Source organism: Xyrauchen texanus, chromosome 43, assembly GCF_025860055.1.
Source record: "Xyrauchen texanus isolate HMW12.3.18 chromosome 43, RBS_HiC_50CHRs, whole genome shotgun sequence".
Classification (NCBI taxonomy): domain Eukaryota; kingdom Metazoa; phylum Chordata; class Actinopteri; order Cypriniformes; family Catostomidae; genus Xyrauchen; species Xyrauchen texanus.
This window is the reverse complement of record NC_068318.1, coordinates 24273384-24291089: the sequence shown is the minus strand read 5'-3', so window position 1 is coordinate 24291089 and position 17706 is coordinate 24273384. Positions and strand designations below refer to the sequence as shown.

Genomic DNA, 17706 nt, shown 5'->3' with positions numbered 1-17706 from the left:
TATGTAGTTAACTAATATTAAAATATACATATTTTCATTTGAAAATGTATTAATTATGTTGAAATTAACATTATTCAAGATTAGTAAGTGCTGAAAATGTATTGTTCATTTTTAGCTCATGTTTACTAATGTTAATGAATACAACCTAATTATAAAGTGTTTTTGTTTACAAAAAAAATAAATGTGTTGTGGTTTTCTGTTAAAACTTTTGTTTGCTTTAGTTCTTTATTTAAAAGTCTTTATTTTATAACTAGTGAATAGTTACGTTTTTCAAATAGTTATTTTTGGACTCTTTATTATAATATCTCTGAATACTTTTATAGATATATAGGAAATGTTGCAAGCCAGATTTGAACCTGCATCCTCCACATGAGCACCACTCTAACCATTAGGTCATGGCTACAAGTTATTTATTTTTAAATTTTCCCGTGCTTTACATTTACACAGTTCTGAGTTAAATAAGTTTTGATTTGGTTCCCCTCAGATGGCCACTGACATGGATCCTGTCACTGTGTTCTCCAGAAATGTCTGGTACTACTGAGTGCAGGCTCTGATTTGTGCTAATGGTGCAGTGCTCCTGGAGGACACTGATGACAGATGGGAGCAGAAAGAGCATGCAGCTGAAATTAATAATGAACATGTGTCAGAACAAATCTTAAACCCTTTATTGCATTCTGCCATGCACAGACTTCCTCAATGTTCTTGGCTTGGAGCTAAGTCTCTTCAGGGTTCCACTGTTTTTAACATACATTTCCATGACTTTTCTATGACCTCTCCAGTCTTTTGTGATATTAAAAATAATTTAGATTCAGAGCGATCGCAAATTATTTATTTAGATATTTGTGTGAAACAGTTCATGGAATTCATTGAAAAGCTGTGACTCAAAAGAATGATTCGCTCATAACTAATCTTGCAAGCAAACTGATCAACCCCTCCTTACAACAGTTTCTATGACGATGTGATCCAGTTGCTTAGTAACGGCTGAGCCTTTGTGACATCACAGTGGGCAGCGGTGTGTGTTGGAGTGTGTCGGGGAGTTCTGTCTGATGGAGAGGTAGACGTACGATAAGTGGTTTAAGCCACGGACATGGCTCTCTTGTACTTATCCTCTAAGCCTTTATTTACACACATTACAGACATATTGCTACACAAACAAACATACACAAACTTCTAAGAATACACATATGCACACTTGTAATAACCAGGCAGATGTGTCCTGCATGTTGCAACTGATGCTTAATTACCTCTGGCATATGCTGCAGGCATAGACAAAGACATAGCAGGCGTGCAATCAGCGATTAGTCATGTGTGCAGTCTTCCTGGAGTTTGTCTTATGGACATAACTGATGTTCTGCCCCATTGCATGCACACACCATGCTTAATTAGCCATGCCATTCAGTCTAGCCTTCCATTGTCTGGAGGACCATTTATCCCATTTACTCTCCTCTCCTCATGTCCTGCCCCCCTCCAATATATACAGTACCTCCTAAATATACTGCCTTTTACATATGGTCTCTTCTCCCCAGTTATTGTAGTCAGCAGTATTTCTTCATTTACTGGTGAGTCAAATCCATATTAAATCTGGATTAACAGCCTAATCAGTCTAAGACTGAAACAGCTTTTGTAGTTTAATCTTTTTCAATATTATTTAGTACAAATAATACTAGTAGGCGTGCTTTTGGATTAAGTTATATTTATGCATTTTGCACTTTTTTGAAACTTTAATTTACAGTGCACACAATGTGCATTCGCTGAGAATCAAACCTATGACAATGTTGATGCTATTATTTAAACTACAGGAATGTTTATAATTCAGCTCATCCATCATTTATTCTGAGTTTGGTGCAGTGTATCCAGTGGGAGTAACGGAATACATGTAATGGGATTACGTATTTAAAATACAAAATATAAGTAACTGTATTCCACTACAGTTACAATTTAAATAATTGGTCATTTGAATACAGTTACATTCAAAAAGTATTTTGATTACTGAAGAGTTTACTTTGCAGTTTATTGTCATTTGTTTCATTTAATATTTAGTCCTTTCAGATGGAAAACATTTACACATATAAATGACACGATCCAAAGTGCATTAGAACAGAGAAAAAATCGTATTCTTGATAATAATGTTTGCATTTTTTTCCTGTAAAAATATCTAAAAATCCTAAAAACAAGACCAGTTTGATTGATCTTGTTTTAGAAACAACACTGCATAAGATATTTAGGTTTTTCAGAGAATTGATTTTTAACATGTGTATTTTGTCTTACAGTACTGGCAGAGTTTTTATAGTCAAAAAAAATAAAAAAATCTACCAGTGCTGAAGAAGTAATCCAAAGTATTTAGAATACGTTACTGACTTTGAGTAATCTAATGGAATACGTTACAAATGACATTTTACAGCATGTGTTCTGTCATCTGTAGTGGAATACATTTCAAAGGTAACCCTCCCAACCCTGAATGCATCAGACAGTAGGTATTTAGAGATCTGATTTGAGTCAGTCTTCTGCTTTTGCTGAGTCAATCCTACCATGTGTGTGTATGAGTTTGTGTTTTGATGTGAAGTTGGGGCGTTTGGGCATGAAGGTATTGCGTTTGTGTTTCGGCAAATAAGCCCTTCATGCATATAATTTTATTGTGTACCGGCTGCCAAAACTGCACATGTTAAAAGCCAAGAAAAAAAGAGACATACAGTATATATCTGTCTTGTTAATTCAACCACCCTTCCATTGCTTGTATACAGTACATAAGACTACTGCTTTGTTTTGTTTTTCTTTATTTTTGTCTTTCTTTTTTACCCCCTTTGTATTTTTTTTCTTTTTCTTTTTTTTTTCTGTTTCGATTTAGTTCTGATTTGGTTTACTTTGTTTGCTTCACTGTTTTCATTTTATTTCTTTTATTTACTTATCTTTTTAGAAGTGTTGCATATTGCATACGTTTTGGGCCTTTATCTGGTCTTAGATGACTTTGAGAATTATTTCCATTCGAAACATGCACAGTTCATTCATCATCATCTCAGCCTTTTCTAATGCATGCTGCAACAAAAACGTCCACACAGAACAATCTAATGGGAACTGTGTCTGGTGAGACCATTATCAAAGAAAGAACAAGCAAAAGAGGGAGAACAGTGTAATCATCTGAAGCTAACTCTTCTTGTGCATTCTTTTCTCCAAGGTTGTGATTTTCTCATTGGCCACAGTAATAATATTTCTCTAATAATAATATGAATCTTAAACCTCCTGTTTCTGGCATAGAATCTGTCTTATGTAATTGAGAACTTATGTAACCGCTCCGGTAGTCTGGTCGGCATTTAGCAGGCCTGATTTAGGAGATCAAGGTGGCAGCTAATTCATCTGAAGAAGCTGTACATTACAGCAGACACTGACACTGTTAGTGTGCTGTTCCATTGACTCTTGGTGCTCTTAAAGGATAGTTCACCCAAGTATGCTTAAATATTTGAAATTAGTTTATAAAACAAAAATTGAATCAAAAAAAAAAAGTTTTACCAAATAATAAAGGAAAGCAGCCAATAAGTGCCCAACATAGAAGGGACCTTTAAAAAATGAACCATGGTTTTACTACAGTAACCATTGTTATATCATATTAACCACAAAAACATGGTTACTATATTAACACCATATTAATGTGGTAACACCATGGTTGTCTATGTTGGGCACTTATTGGCTGCTTTCCTTTATTATTTATATATATATATATATATATATATATATATATATATATATATATATATATATATATATATATATATATATATATATATATATATATATATATATTTAAAAGGCATCACAGTTCAGCAGTAGCCTTGTGTTTCAACTCAATCCAATGCAAAAAAGCTGAAGACGGCAGTTATTTTGAACACTTTGTGCCAAGGCTTGTTTAACACTCAGGCGGAGGTGGGCATTAATTCATTCTGTTGTATGATGGGGTTTGTCTGCTAAAAGACCAGTCTGTTTTAATGAAACACGAGCCTCCCACGATCACAATGCTGTCATACTGCAACATTTTCTGAGTAGTCTTTTCTTCCTTCCCTCCCTCTACACACATTTACAAACACACACATATGGGTGTAGGATGACTGTATATGAGCTTGTGCCTTCGTGTTGTGTTATGTTCTACAGCCTAATGCCCCTATAGACTCCCTACTGCTTTACACACGTGCAGACACACACGACACACACATGTGCAGGTGGTGGGTGTGCACATGGTCTTGGGTTGAGGATGAGTGTGATGGCATGATGTGGGACTTAGTGGACTCACCTTTGTCAGGCCAACAGATTCCTCTCTGCATTCTTGATATGGTGAAATAATCTGGGTTCCATCACCTGGTACAAAAAGACTATCCAACATCCTGGATACTCAAGGTCTGATCTTTAACCCTGAATGAGTGCTTTGTGAAGAGGCAGGAAAAAGACCATCTTAGACCAGAATTTACTCTATCCTTGTTAGCAATGGTTTGGTGCCGGTCAAACTAGTGGACCAGCATTGCTAGCACATTGTTCATCAGGAAAAATGTTTTGTTTATCACTAGGTGTAATAATAGTACCTGCCACACAGTATAGATATTTGCATTCCAGTAGTCTGGTGAAAACAAAGAAATTGAAGACAAACTGCACCCCTGCTGTTTCTGCTGCAGTGGTGTGGAGTGTAAGGATTGTGTGGATGTGTTGTTTCGTGCGGACAACCCGGGTTCGATTCCGCCTTTGTCTTTCCCATCCTTGTATCCTGTCTCCACTCTTAATATTTACTTTAATACTACTTAGAATTCTTTAAAAAAAAGTGTATATAAAGTTTGATTGCCTCACAGTGACACTCTGGGAGTTGAGAGAAAGGTCTGATCCGGGTAAAATTAACCATAGTAATACTATAATAATATTGTAGTAAAACCATGTTTTTTTGGCAGAAGCCATAGTTTTAATGCAATTAACCATGGTGTTACTTCAGTAATATGGTGTTAATATAGTAACCATGTTTAATTTTGTGGTTACTATGATATTACTATGGTTACTGTAGTAAAACCATGGTTAATATTTTAAAGGTAAGGATAGGGTTAGGTTTAGGGGTAGGGGTAACACAATAAACATGCTGCTGTGATCCTATATAAATAGTATCTGCCACTATATGCACCATGGTGCAAATAAAGTCTAACTCTATTTGCACTTGGTGCAAAGAAGATTCTTTTTGTTAGTATCTACATTTAGTGCAAATAGTCTCTGCCTAAAACATACTGGTTAACCAGTATGGCCTTTTTGATGGACATTGCTGGTTATAGGGATAGTTCACACAAAAATGAAAATACTGTCATCATTGACTCATCTTTGTGTTGCTCCAAACTGGTATGATTTTCTGTCTTCTGTGGAACATAATCCTTTTAGAAGCCTGATAGGGACCAGGCATACCAATGTTAGGGACCAACATCTAAAACAACTTGTGCTGGTGAGCAGCAGTGCATGTCTTTTCAATAAGAAATAACAGTGAGAGAGAACAAGACCATTCTCTGGAATTTGACCTTGTATTTATTGGTTATTACCATGGTTGTACTTTCAAGGGACTTGTAATTTCTCTCCACATGAGATAGCATTGCTTATTGCTATGTCTTGTAAGTGAACACTAGGTGAAAATCTTGTGTGTGTATTCGAAGGAAAAAATAAAGTCTCCAGTAGAGCTGAACTATCAGCACCATGGACAGTGCCACTTAAATTAGAGAGGCTGTGTGACTGCTGTCTGTGAAATACTACTGTGGTTAAGTCCTCCACAAATGGTCTATATTATGTTATGTTATGTTATGTTATGTTATGTTATGTTATGTTATGTTATGTTATGTTATGTTATGTTATGTTATGAGCTAAGCTTTAGTGACAGTGAAAATGGCATTGATACTTGATAATATTTAAGAACTCATGATAATGATTCACTCAGTTTTAGTGTGTAGGAGTTACAAATGTATAAATATATCAATTTTAAAACAAAACATTTTTTGGAACATTTTCCATTCTGGTGCAGAGTTGCCATATGACAACGTTTCCCCAAATTAAAATAAATAAATAAATAAAATAAATAATAATAATTCAAATGATCAAATGGAAAAATATGATATCGTTAGAACATCATTTGTATATATTTTATTAATTATACGTTATAAGTTTATAAGCATAAGTTCTTTGGTGTTTAGGTCAATAGTTAGTAGCCTTTGAATGTAGAGATCATTATGCTTTGTAAGTGGTAGAGTAAATAAGAATTATACATAGAAGCTTTATCATTGTAAGCCACTCTGTTTGTCTGTTTGTCTGTCTGTCTGTCTGTTTATGGTGCTATTTGTCTTTGTTTGTTGCTGTTGACATGACGAGTTGGTTGAACAGAGACACTGAAGTCTGGGAACAGAGAGAGAGAGAGAGAGAGAGAGAGAGAGAAAAAGAGGGTGGATGTGTTGATTGGTATCAGTTTTTCTCTTCCATGCCAGCTGTTAGTATCCCAGCTTGTTAACGCAACACTCTCCTCCAGAACCAGGACAAACACTGTACTCAGCCTTCCTGAGAACAGAGAAGTACATTTTTAACCTGTGAAGAGGTTACTTGCATTTGTTCTGGGTCAATATGTACAGTCAGTAATCTGCATTTTTGTATGACAGAGAAGTTAACACAATTGCATATCTATTATGCATTTAAAGGAATAAAGTGTGGCCTGGAATCAACACCTCTGGTTTCCCATAACCACATCTAATGCAATACAGTGAGGAAAATAAGTATTTGAACACCCTGCTATTTTGCAAGTTCTCCCACTTGGAAATCATGGAGGGGTCTGAAATTGTCATCATAGGTGCATGTCCATTGTGAGAGACATAATCTAAAAAAAAAAATCCAGAAATCACAATATATGATTTTTTAACTATTTTTTTGTATGATACAGCTGCAAATAAGTATTTGAACACCTGTCTATCAGCTAGAATTCTGACCCTCAAAGACCTGTTAGTCTGCCTTTAAAATGTCCACCTCCACTCCATTTATTATCCTAAATTAGATGCACCTATTTGAGGTCATTAGGTGCATAAAGACACCTGTCCACCCCATACAATCAGTAAGAATCCAACTACTAACATGACCAAGACCAAAGAGCTGTCCAAAGACACTAGAGACAAAATTGTACACCTCCACAAGGCTGGAAAGGGCTACGGGGAAATTGCCAAGCAGCTTGGTGAAAAAAGGTCCACTGTTGGAGCAATCATTAGAAAATGGAAGAAGCTAAACATGACTGTCAATCTCCCTCGGACTGGGGCTCCATGCAAGATCTCACCTCGTGGGGTCTCAATGATCCTAAGAAAGGTGAGAAATCAGCCCAGAACTACACGGGAGGAGCTGGTCAATGACCTGAAAAGAGCTGGGACCACCGTTTCCAAGGTTACTGTTGGTAATACACTAAGACGTCATGCTTTGAAATCATGCATGGCACGGAAGGTTCCCCTGCTTAAACCAGCACATGTCAAGGCCCGACTTAAGTTTGCCAATGACCATTTGGATGATCCAGAGGAGTCATGAGAGAAAGTCATGTGGTCAGATGAGACCAAAATAGAACTTTTTGGTCATAATTCCACTAACCGTGTTTGGAGGAAGAAGAATGATGAGTACCATCCCAAGAACACCATCCCTACTGTGAAGCATGGGGGTGGTAGCATCATGCTTTGGGGGTGTTTTTCTGCACATGGGACAGGGCGACTGCACTGTATTAAGGAGAGGATGACCGGGGCCATGTATTGCGAGATTTTGGGGAACAACCTCCTTACCTCAGTTAGAGCATTGAAGATGGGTTGAGGCTGGGTCTTCCAACATGACAATGACCCGAAGCACACAGCCAGGATAACCAAGGAGTGGCTCTGTAAGAAGCATATCAAGGTTCTGGCGTGGCCTAGCCAGTCTCCAGACCTAAACCCAATAGAGAATCTTTGGAGGGAGCTCAAACTCCGTGTTTCTCAGCAACAGCCCAGAAACCTGACTGATCTAGAGAAGATCTGTGTGGAGGAGTGGGCCAAAATCCCTCCTGCAGTGTGTGCAAACCTGGTGAAAAACTACAGGAAACGTTTGACCTCTGTAATTGCAAACAAAGGCTACTGTACCAAATATTAACATTGATTTTCTCAGGTGTTCAAATACTTATTTGCAGCTGTATCATACAAATAAATAGTTAAAAAATCATACATTGTGATTTCTGGATTTTTTTTTTTTTAGATTATGTCTCTCACAGTGGACATGCACCTATGATGACAATTGCAGACCCCTCCATGATGTCTAAGTGGGAGAACTTGCAAAATAGCAGGGTGTTCAAATACTTATTTTCCTCACTGTATAAGAAGGAATATGATTTATGATGATGATTGTAGGCTTTATACACAGAACCCTTTTAAACAGAGGTGTTGTTTTAGATAAACGGTATCATATTAGATAAATGGGCATACACTGCCTTTCTTATTCTTTATATTGTCCTACTTTTGATAATGACAAAGTGTCCCGGTACACCTATCAAGCTAAGAACACTTTGTTTTATTCCTCACACAAATTCATACATTTTGTAGTAAGTTCTGTTCCTCTGGAAAGTGTTCCTCTTCTCTGAGAGTGACAAAAATAGCATATCACAGTTTTTTTTATTACCTACTGAATTAGCAGAGCCGTGGGTGAGAATGAGATAGAGCATCTCTACTGCAGCACAACACTGCCATGATATTGCATTTGTTTTGAAACAAAGAGACATAAAATTAATTTGTTTTCAATAGAGATGCTTGTCTCTGAGGCTTCAAAATCTTTATCTAAAAACTGCATTTATTTTAATGCTAACATTTCAGCAAAATTAACAAAATAGTATGGTAACCTGCACGTAATCTTCAGAAGTTTTGCTATCTGAGATAATGTATGAGAAACAAATGCAATTCATTCTACTGTTCAAGCTATAGATGCTGTATAATGCTCATATTCAGTGCCTTATACAGCATCTATAGACAAGATTTATTCTTTCACCTGCATACATGATTTTCAAAACAATACCATTAAACACACACACACACACACACACACACACACACACACACACACACACACACACACACACACACACACACACACACACACACACACACATTGGGTTTCCATGTTTTATGGGGACTTTCCATAGACATAATGGTTTTTATACTGTACACATTTTTTATTCTATCCCCTAACACTAACTCTACCCCTAAACCTAAACCTAATCCTAAACCTAACCTGATTTATAAGCTCTTTTCCTCATGGGGACTGACAAAATGTCCCCACAACGTCAAAAAATGTCAGGTTTTACTATCCTTATGGAGACATTTGGTCCTCACAGAGTGATACACACACACACACACACACACACACACACACACACACACACACACACACACACACACACACACACACACAACACATGTTGTGTTTCCATGTTTTATGGGGACTTTCCATAGACATAATGGTTTTATACTGTACAAACTTTATATTCTATCCCCTAAACCTAACACAACCCCTAAACCTAACCCTCACAGAAAACTTTTTGCATTTTTACATTTTCAAAAAACATAATTTAGTATGATTTATAAGCTGTTTTCCTCATGGGGACCGACAAAATGTCCCCACAAGGTCAAAAATTTCGGGTTTTACTATTCTTATGGGGACATTTGGTCCCCACAAAGTGATAAATACACGCTCACACACACACACACACACACACACACACACACACACACACACACTCACTCACACACTCACTCACACAAACGCATGCATACTGTGAACATGTGTTTCTGAATTTCTGCTAAATATTGCCATTTATTTATGTGATTATTGAAAATACAAAGATAATCCAGTTTACCACATTAAAATTAGGTATACACTGAGAAATATTGTCTGCGTATCGTCATTCTAGATGTCTTATAAAGCATGTAAACACCGCCACCTAGTGTTTACATAGAACACTGCCGTTTAAGGTAAAGACTATTTTGGATTTGAAACGTATGTTCTTAAAAATCAGATTTAATAATAAGCTTATATTTATGTTTATTGATGATTCTTCAAATGAAAGCATGTCAGCACAGAGGACAAAATCCATCGTGTACTACACCTACCATCCACTAGATGTCGCAATTGTAGCACACAAAAACGGGAGGTAACGTCACAAGACCAACATCCTGAGTCCTCTGAGGCAACAGTGTCTATTTAACCAGTAAAACATACGTTTTATTTAATCATATGCTCTGAAGTAATTATACTGTTCTTTTATAATTATTTCATAAACTAATGTTGCCCTCAATGTTCTAGTTCAATTTCAAGCGTTTTTCCTTGCCCTCTGGAGGTTTCCTGTGATTGAGCAAAGGCTTCACTTTGTATATTCATGTAAGGGACACAAACAGCATTTAGCTGTTTAGTTGTTTCTTCTCCAGCAAAAAAAAACTAATTTTAAAATGATCCTCAGGTTATAAGCATTTGATCTTCATCTTATGGAGCAGGCTCAATGACTTCCTCTGTTCCACACTGTGACAGGGGTGTCCAACCTTTTTTGGTAAGGGGCCAAATGCAGGGAAAAAAAGGGTGCTGTGGGCCACATCTCTGTAATAATTAAAAAAAAAATGTCTAGAAGCTATTAGATAGCCACTATACATAATTGTTGTATTGTATGCTTAATATTATGCAAGTTTTAATCATTATGTGCTCTATGTATGCTTGTGTTGGCTCTACATGTAAATAAAGGATACGGTATTAGAACATAGATCTGCTACTGAGTGTTGGGTGTGACCCATCACTATAATCAGAATCAGATAACTTTTGATCACTCTATAAGGATGCAAGGAATTACTCTTTATTTTTCAAGGAATTACTCTTTATAACTATACAATTATATCTTCTGTTCTGTTGTTACTTGCATTGCAAATACGATTTTAATTTGATCAAAATTATTGTGCGTCATTTTATTTTGTAGACGTGCATCCTGAGCACGCACATCAGGCACAGATGTGCATGTGTTTTAAGCACTCTCTCCTACAGTGTGTCCTCACTCAAATGGCACTGGAAAGCCTGTGAATCTTGTTTCAAAGAAATATCAGAACAAACCAATTAATAACCATATGGCAGATGGCCCACGGGCTGGACTTTGGACACCCCTGCACTTAGAGATGCAGATAACTTCTGAATGCAGTCGTTGCATAACTGAACTTAATTTTACATTTCTTCTTTAAGCTGCTTTTCTATTGTCTCTCTTCTATTGTCGTCAGTCTGGATTTGACACTTTGTTGTTTCCATTTTTCCTGTCTTTCTCAAATTCTCTCGCTTTCTATCTGTCACTTCCTCTCGTGCATCACCTTTTTTTCCCCAGTGGTCCTTCAGAGCTACAGAGGAATAACACTTTTTATGTTTTTAAATTGCTGTTTGTTTGGTGAGAAACATCAGATAACGTCTCCTCTTTATGGCCTGACCTCCTGCTGTTTTGGACATAACTAGCTCTCAAACTGGTCCGTTTATCTTCTTCCTCATCTCTTTCTCCATGATGTAAACTGTGCCTTGTCAACTAGCTAATATTGTTTGTGTCTAAAAATGCCATAAACTAATTTGCATTAACATTTGTGTGACTAGTGAACATAGATTTGCTAACACAGCTTGTTAGCGTTTCTTGCTAAGCCAATCTTCACTACTTGTTCACTACTTCAGTACTGTTGCTCATACTTATTTTAGGGTTAGGGATTTGAACATCATTTGTAGTTGGACATGAATTATTCCTAACAAATATGCAGTTTGTACTTTATTTTTTTTCAATCCAAACTTCTGGTTTTAGCCTGGCAGACATTAAAATGGGCTAGTAAAAATGCACATTGAAGATGGCACCCGAGCCAGTTATTCTAACGTGGTACACTATTAACCTCCCAAATAACAGTTATTTCCAATTTCACAACTTTAGAAAGCTATTTTTGGTGCTTGCGATACAAAACTCCCTGTCACTATAATTGGGTGTTCCTAAGGGTTTTGGAGTGTTTTTTAGCATATTGCTAGGTGGTTTCTGACTAGCATAAGTCAAAAGAGACCACCCCCAAGTCTCTATAATTTTCTGGACCTAGAATTGGAATAACATAGCAAATAAAAGTGCAATCTCATTCTCAATCTCTTTTTCTCGAAATGAGTGTAAAAGCATTTATACATAACGCATGCTCCCTTACCACAAACCACATTCTCCTGAGAACAAATGGCTGTTTTGCTAATGAAAAATCACCCATTCCCCTCTTTCATGCTTTAGGGGACTTAGAAATTACACTCTGTTATAAAACAGGAATAATTTCCTGTTTCTTCTCTGAAATGGACTGTAATGTCCCGGTGTGAGTTTTTGGCTGCAGCAACTGTGCTGAAGGCTGATTATATTTTGTTTATATAATTTGTTTACTTGTTTTCCCCTTCATTCATAGGCTAAAATGATGATCACTCTGTAAAATGGTTCTTTTTGCAGCCATCCCCAAAGATGGCCACAGGCCTGCTAGGAAATGAAACTTGGCATTAAAATCAAACTTTTTTTGTTTGATTAGGGGCAATCTACAGTAACTGGGGTGGTGGAAACTCACCTTAAAAAGACATTAGAGATGGGCTCAGTTAAGCCTTCAAAGCCTTCTGGGTGATGATCATGACTGAGTCTCATTCGTTCTGATGGAGAAAGGCTGGATCTCCTATTTCAGCTCTTTGATCATTTGGTTTTCTACTTAAAATGAACCCCCAAGGCCAATGTTAATGAGACATTGAAATGCTGTAATGGGTATGCTGCTAATTACTTTTTCTCTCTCCAATCGCAGGTTATGTGCCTTCAAGATTTTTTTGGCGATGAGGACATCTTCATTGCATGTGGCCCAGAGAAGTTCCGCTACCAGGATGACTTCCTGTTGGATGAGCATGGTAAACAACCCTTCAGTAGATGCATCCCTGTTTTTTATTCTTTTGTATTCGGTGAAAGGACACTTTTATCTCCTGACCCATTCAACCCTTCCCTGGACAGTACTTTTATAAAGATCTCATCAGCAGAGGGGTCTGTGTGGATGGCACTTTACAATCACCCAGCAACTTCATCTCTTTTGTCCCGTCTTGAATAAACAACATCCTTTACCCAGTTAGTTAGTGAGCAACACTTACAAATGAGTCCATTAAAGTGTCATCCCACAAGTGAAAAGTAATATAAAAAATGCTTATTCCCCATTACGCCTACGACAGCCACTGCTCTGTAGGGTTCCTGCCCTCCTCACTTCTCCTCTCAGATAGATAGATAAAGTATTCAGATAGACAGACAGACAGACAGACAGACAGATAGAAAGAAAGAAAGAAAGAAAGAAAGAAAGAAAGAAAGAAAGAAAGAAAGAAAGAAAAAAAAAAAAAAGAAAGACATAAATTTCCTTGAAGGAAGCATTTTTAATCGGAGCCGAATGGCAGCCCTTAACAGCACACTGGCTGCAATATCCAATATTAATTTTTATTTGATTACACAACATTCACTCACAAGTTATGAAATCATTATTTTCAATGGAGATGATTATGTAAGGCTGTAATTAAACATTTTGAAACCAGCAGCAATTATAAAAACAAGACTATTATTTAAAGAGGTTATTTGTTAGTACTGGAGAGTTAAAGAGATAGTTCACCCAAAAATTAAAAATATTTGTCAGCATTTGCTTACCCTCACATTGTTCTAATCAAACCTGTATGACTTTCTATCACACACACACACACACACACACACACACACACACACACACACACACACACACACACACACACACACACACACACACACACACACACACACACACAGAGCAGCCACGTGTGTCTCTCTCTCTCTCTCTCTCTCTCTCTCTCTCTCTCTCTCTCTCTCTCTGACATCCCTGGCTCCTCCTTTATCCCTCTCCTACTGATTGGGCAACTTAGTGCCGGGCGTGCATCCTCTCGGACCGGCCACTCCCTCCTCCTCGTCACATACCCCTACTGCCCGAATCAGGCTGGGGAAAACTCTGGTCTGACTTACTCCCCCCCCCTCCTGGAGGGGAGGAGTTGCCCCTTTAGCCATTCCATCGCCGGCTAGTTTTCCCCACCTCCTGGGAACCTGGGTAGGATGAAGGGTGGGAGAAGGGAGAGGAAAAGAGTGCGGGAGAGAGAGAGAGAGAGTGGGAGAGACAGAGAGAGAGAAAAAGAAAAGGCTCTTATTCTGCTCCAGTGTGCACGCACCCAGTCCTCAGCCGCTCCTCTGCCCCCTGGAGGCTGGCAGCGGCTCCTCCATCTCCCGGCGGATGGCAGCGGCGAGTTCTCCCGGACAGCATGCTCTTCCTCTTTTCCCGGGTTTCAGCACTAGTGTATCAGTTCGAGAAAGAAGGATACAGGAACTGAAATAACAATCAACAAAAAGAAAGAAGCCATTTTCTAGAGTCTAAAAATGGATGTTATTGCACTATACAAAATGTGAAACAAAATATAGCACATAGATGATGTTAGATCTCAGAACCAACTTCACTTTTCTTAGACATTTTTGCTTTTAGAAAAACTGGTTCCATTTTTAGTTGACGGATGAAGTTGTGAAATGTTTTGCTTGAAAATAGAATGCTTATGCTTTCTTTACAATAAATACCACTTGATATTTGATATTCGATGCAATGTCATTTATGCACATCTGAGTCTGCCAAGTGTCCAAATACTTTCGGGAGCCATTGCACAATATACTGTATGTTTAAAATATATCCGTACCATGTCCTTTTAACATGTGATTTTGTTGTGTGACAGAGTGCAGAGTGGTAAAATCAACCTCCCACGGGAAGATGGGGTCTGGAAACAGAAGCTCTCCCAGAAGTGTTGCCCTTTCGCACCGCAGCAAGTCTCCATCTGGACCAGGTAGTAATTATATGCTTGTGAGTGTGTATATGGAACAGCAAATCCTGCTCCGACCAGGTGAACCGTTTCCCTGAGCAAGAGTGTGTTTCTACACGTGAAGACTTTCTCCTCTCTCGCACACTCACTGTTGATTACATTTTTTTTTAAGATAAGATAATGAATATAATTTCTAAGTCTCAGTGCAGATAAAAACAAACTAATGAGAAGTCATTCAGGTGTGACAGCTATGCAGTAAGCACCTGCCACCAGTGTGTGTGTGTGTGTGTGTGTGTGTGTATGCACTCTTTGAGCAGAGTGTGTATGCTGGCATCTGTGTGGAATTGTGTTCAGAATGGCTTTCTGATTCACAAGTTAAAGATGAGAGATACGAGATATTGAGGCATGGGAAAGGAAAGGGAGGTAGATGGGGTGATAAGAGAGGAGAGGAGGGAGGAGGGGGGGTTAGGTAGTGTGACTCAATCTTGCAGATCCAGATCAACTGTTGTGCAGTGAATACTATTGTGTATGATCTGAATTATAGGCACTATGCTATGTGCATTTGATTTTGTAGATGTGTTCTGTATACTGAATGCATACTGAATAAATCTTTCTTTTTTTTCCTTACAAAGTAGTGCTATAGTGCTTCCATGGTGTTGAGATGGTATCAGATTGTAAAACCAAGGTACTTTGTTATGTGTATTGGTACAGTGAAAAAAAATGTTTAATCTAAAAATGTGCTTCACGTTGTAACATCTAAATTAACTGGTTTGATTCAAGACAAAAATATGTTTTAACCAAACCAGCCAATATACATGATTAGTATAAACCAACAAAAATCATTTTAAGGGTCAGCTCAGCTAGAAATAGCTTATTAAAGGAATAGTTCGCCCAAAAATGAAAATTCTCTCTCTCACCATTTACCCTCATGACACCACAGATGTGTATGACTTTCTTTCATCTGCTCTGTCATCATTTAAGCTCTGTAGTCCCATACAATGCAAGTGAATGGTGGCCAAACTTTTTAAGCTAAAAAAGCACATGAAGGCTTCTCAAAGTGGCTCCAGTGGCTAAATCCATGTCTTCAAAAGTGATATGAGTGTGAGTGAGAAACAGATCAATATTTGAGTCCTTGTTTACTATTAATCTCCACTTTCAATTCCACATTCTTCTTCTTTTGTTTTTGTCAACTTGCATTCTTCATGCATATCGCGCCCTACTGGACAGGGAAAATAATTAGCCTTTTTTCCACCCACACCTATCATATTGCTTCTGAAGGCATGGATTTAACCACGAGATTCGAATGGATTACTTTTATTTTTAACTTCAACATTTTGGTACCCATTCATTCGCATTGTGAGGACCTACAGAGCTAAAATATTCTTCTAAAAAGCTTTTTTTGTGTTAAGAAAACATAAGAAAGAAAGTCATGCACGTCTGGGATGGCAACTATCCCTTTTAGGGCACTATTATAGGTTGCCACTTTTTAAAATGTACTGAATGATAACCATATTTATTTACCATGGTATTTATTTACATTGTACTTCATGGTATTACCACCATAAGAGTGTCCAAAAACATTTTATTACCATGGTACCATGATCAAAAACCTTCATAAAACAGTGTCTAAATTGTACTGAAGACCAGAGTATGCATACACTACAGTATATGTGTTTATCAACTTATGTGCAATTTGAATTATACACACTCAGCTGTTTGTGTTAATGCGTACTGGATTGGCCAGTTTTCCTGTACATAAAAGTATTGTGGTGTTACCATGGTACCAGAAGATAATACAATCATATTTGATATTGCATGAATAGCATTTTCTTACACCTTAGTATTTACATTGCCTAGTACTCCAAGGTACTTAAAAATATATAATGGAATTTCATGCTACTGTCAAAGAACATCCAGACATTCAGAAAAACGTGGTTATACCATAGTACTTTGGATTGAATGCAGTGTCTAAATTGTACTGCCAAATAGAGTATGCATAAAGCATTCTTCCTGTTTTGTGGATTGTATGTGTACAGGTAGCAGTTGTAGCCATTCCTATCAGTATTATTTCTGTGTTTGTGTACCATTTTTACACTGAGGTTGTCTCTTTATTCTCACCTATAAGATGTGTGGCAGAGACTTCTAGAAAATGGTGGTTTATATTTTGTTTCCCAGCCGAGTCGTCTGTTATATGATTGGTTTAAATCGTACCAGTTGAATCTTTATGAGGAGAGCTTTTGGTTGTCATGGAGATGCTGGCTAAGAGAGCTGTGCCTTGGAGACAATAGAGGTGCCCATATTTGGGCATCCCTTCCTGTTTGGCAGGCATAGCAGAAGCAGACTCAAGAGTGTGCGGCTCATCAGTTCTTGTCAAGCGGCTGTTTCTCGGCAGACACTCGTGCAGACGGGTTCCATAAAAGTGGAATTGCTCCGCTTCAAGCATTCATTGTGCAAGCCATCCATTTTATCCATTCAGACCGTTAATCTTATAAGAAACCCTGGGGTGGAGAGGATGTGCTAGGTTGACTCATGTTTGCAAAGATTTCATTGCCCAGTCTGGTTTTATAACATAATCACCACAGTAAAACTGACTATGTACCTTTGTTTATGCAATTTTGCATCAGCAATGTGGTTTTGAAAATGATTTTCAAATAAAAATTTAAGAAATTAGAAAATCATATACTGTACAGTACACTATGTTGGGTATTTGAATTTTCTACTATATGAATTACACTTTTTAGTTCTTGAGATTAGTTCTCATCACCATTCTGTAAAACACAAAAGGAGACCGCCTCAGTCACTATTCACTTTCAT

The 17706-nt window shown here is 37.6% G+C and overlaps 1 protein-coding gene across 4 annotated transcripts in view; it reads left to right on the top strand.

Moving 5' to 3' along the window:
• The window catches only part of LOC127636008 (serine/threonine-protein kinase DCLK1-like), a 51588-nt gene that overhangs the window by 7643 nt on the left and 26239 nt on the right, over positions 1-17706 (top strand). For all 4 annotated transcript variants that reach the window (XM_052116354.1, XM_052116358.1, XM_052116353.1 and 1 more), the window contains exons 4-5: positions 12843-12942; positions 14809-14916. In XM_052116354.1, coding sequence (XP_051972314.1) covers positions 12843-12942; positions 14809-14916 — 208 coding nt within the window. The remainder of the gene's footprint in view (positions 1-12842; positions 12943-14808; positions 14917-17706) is intronic.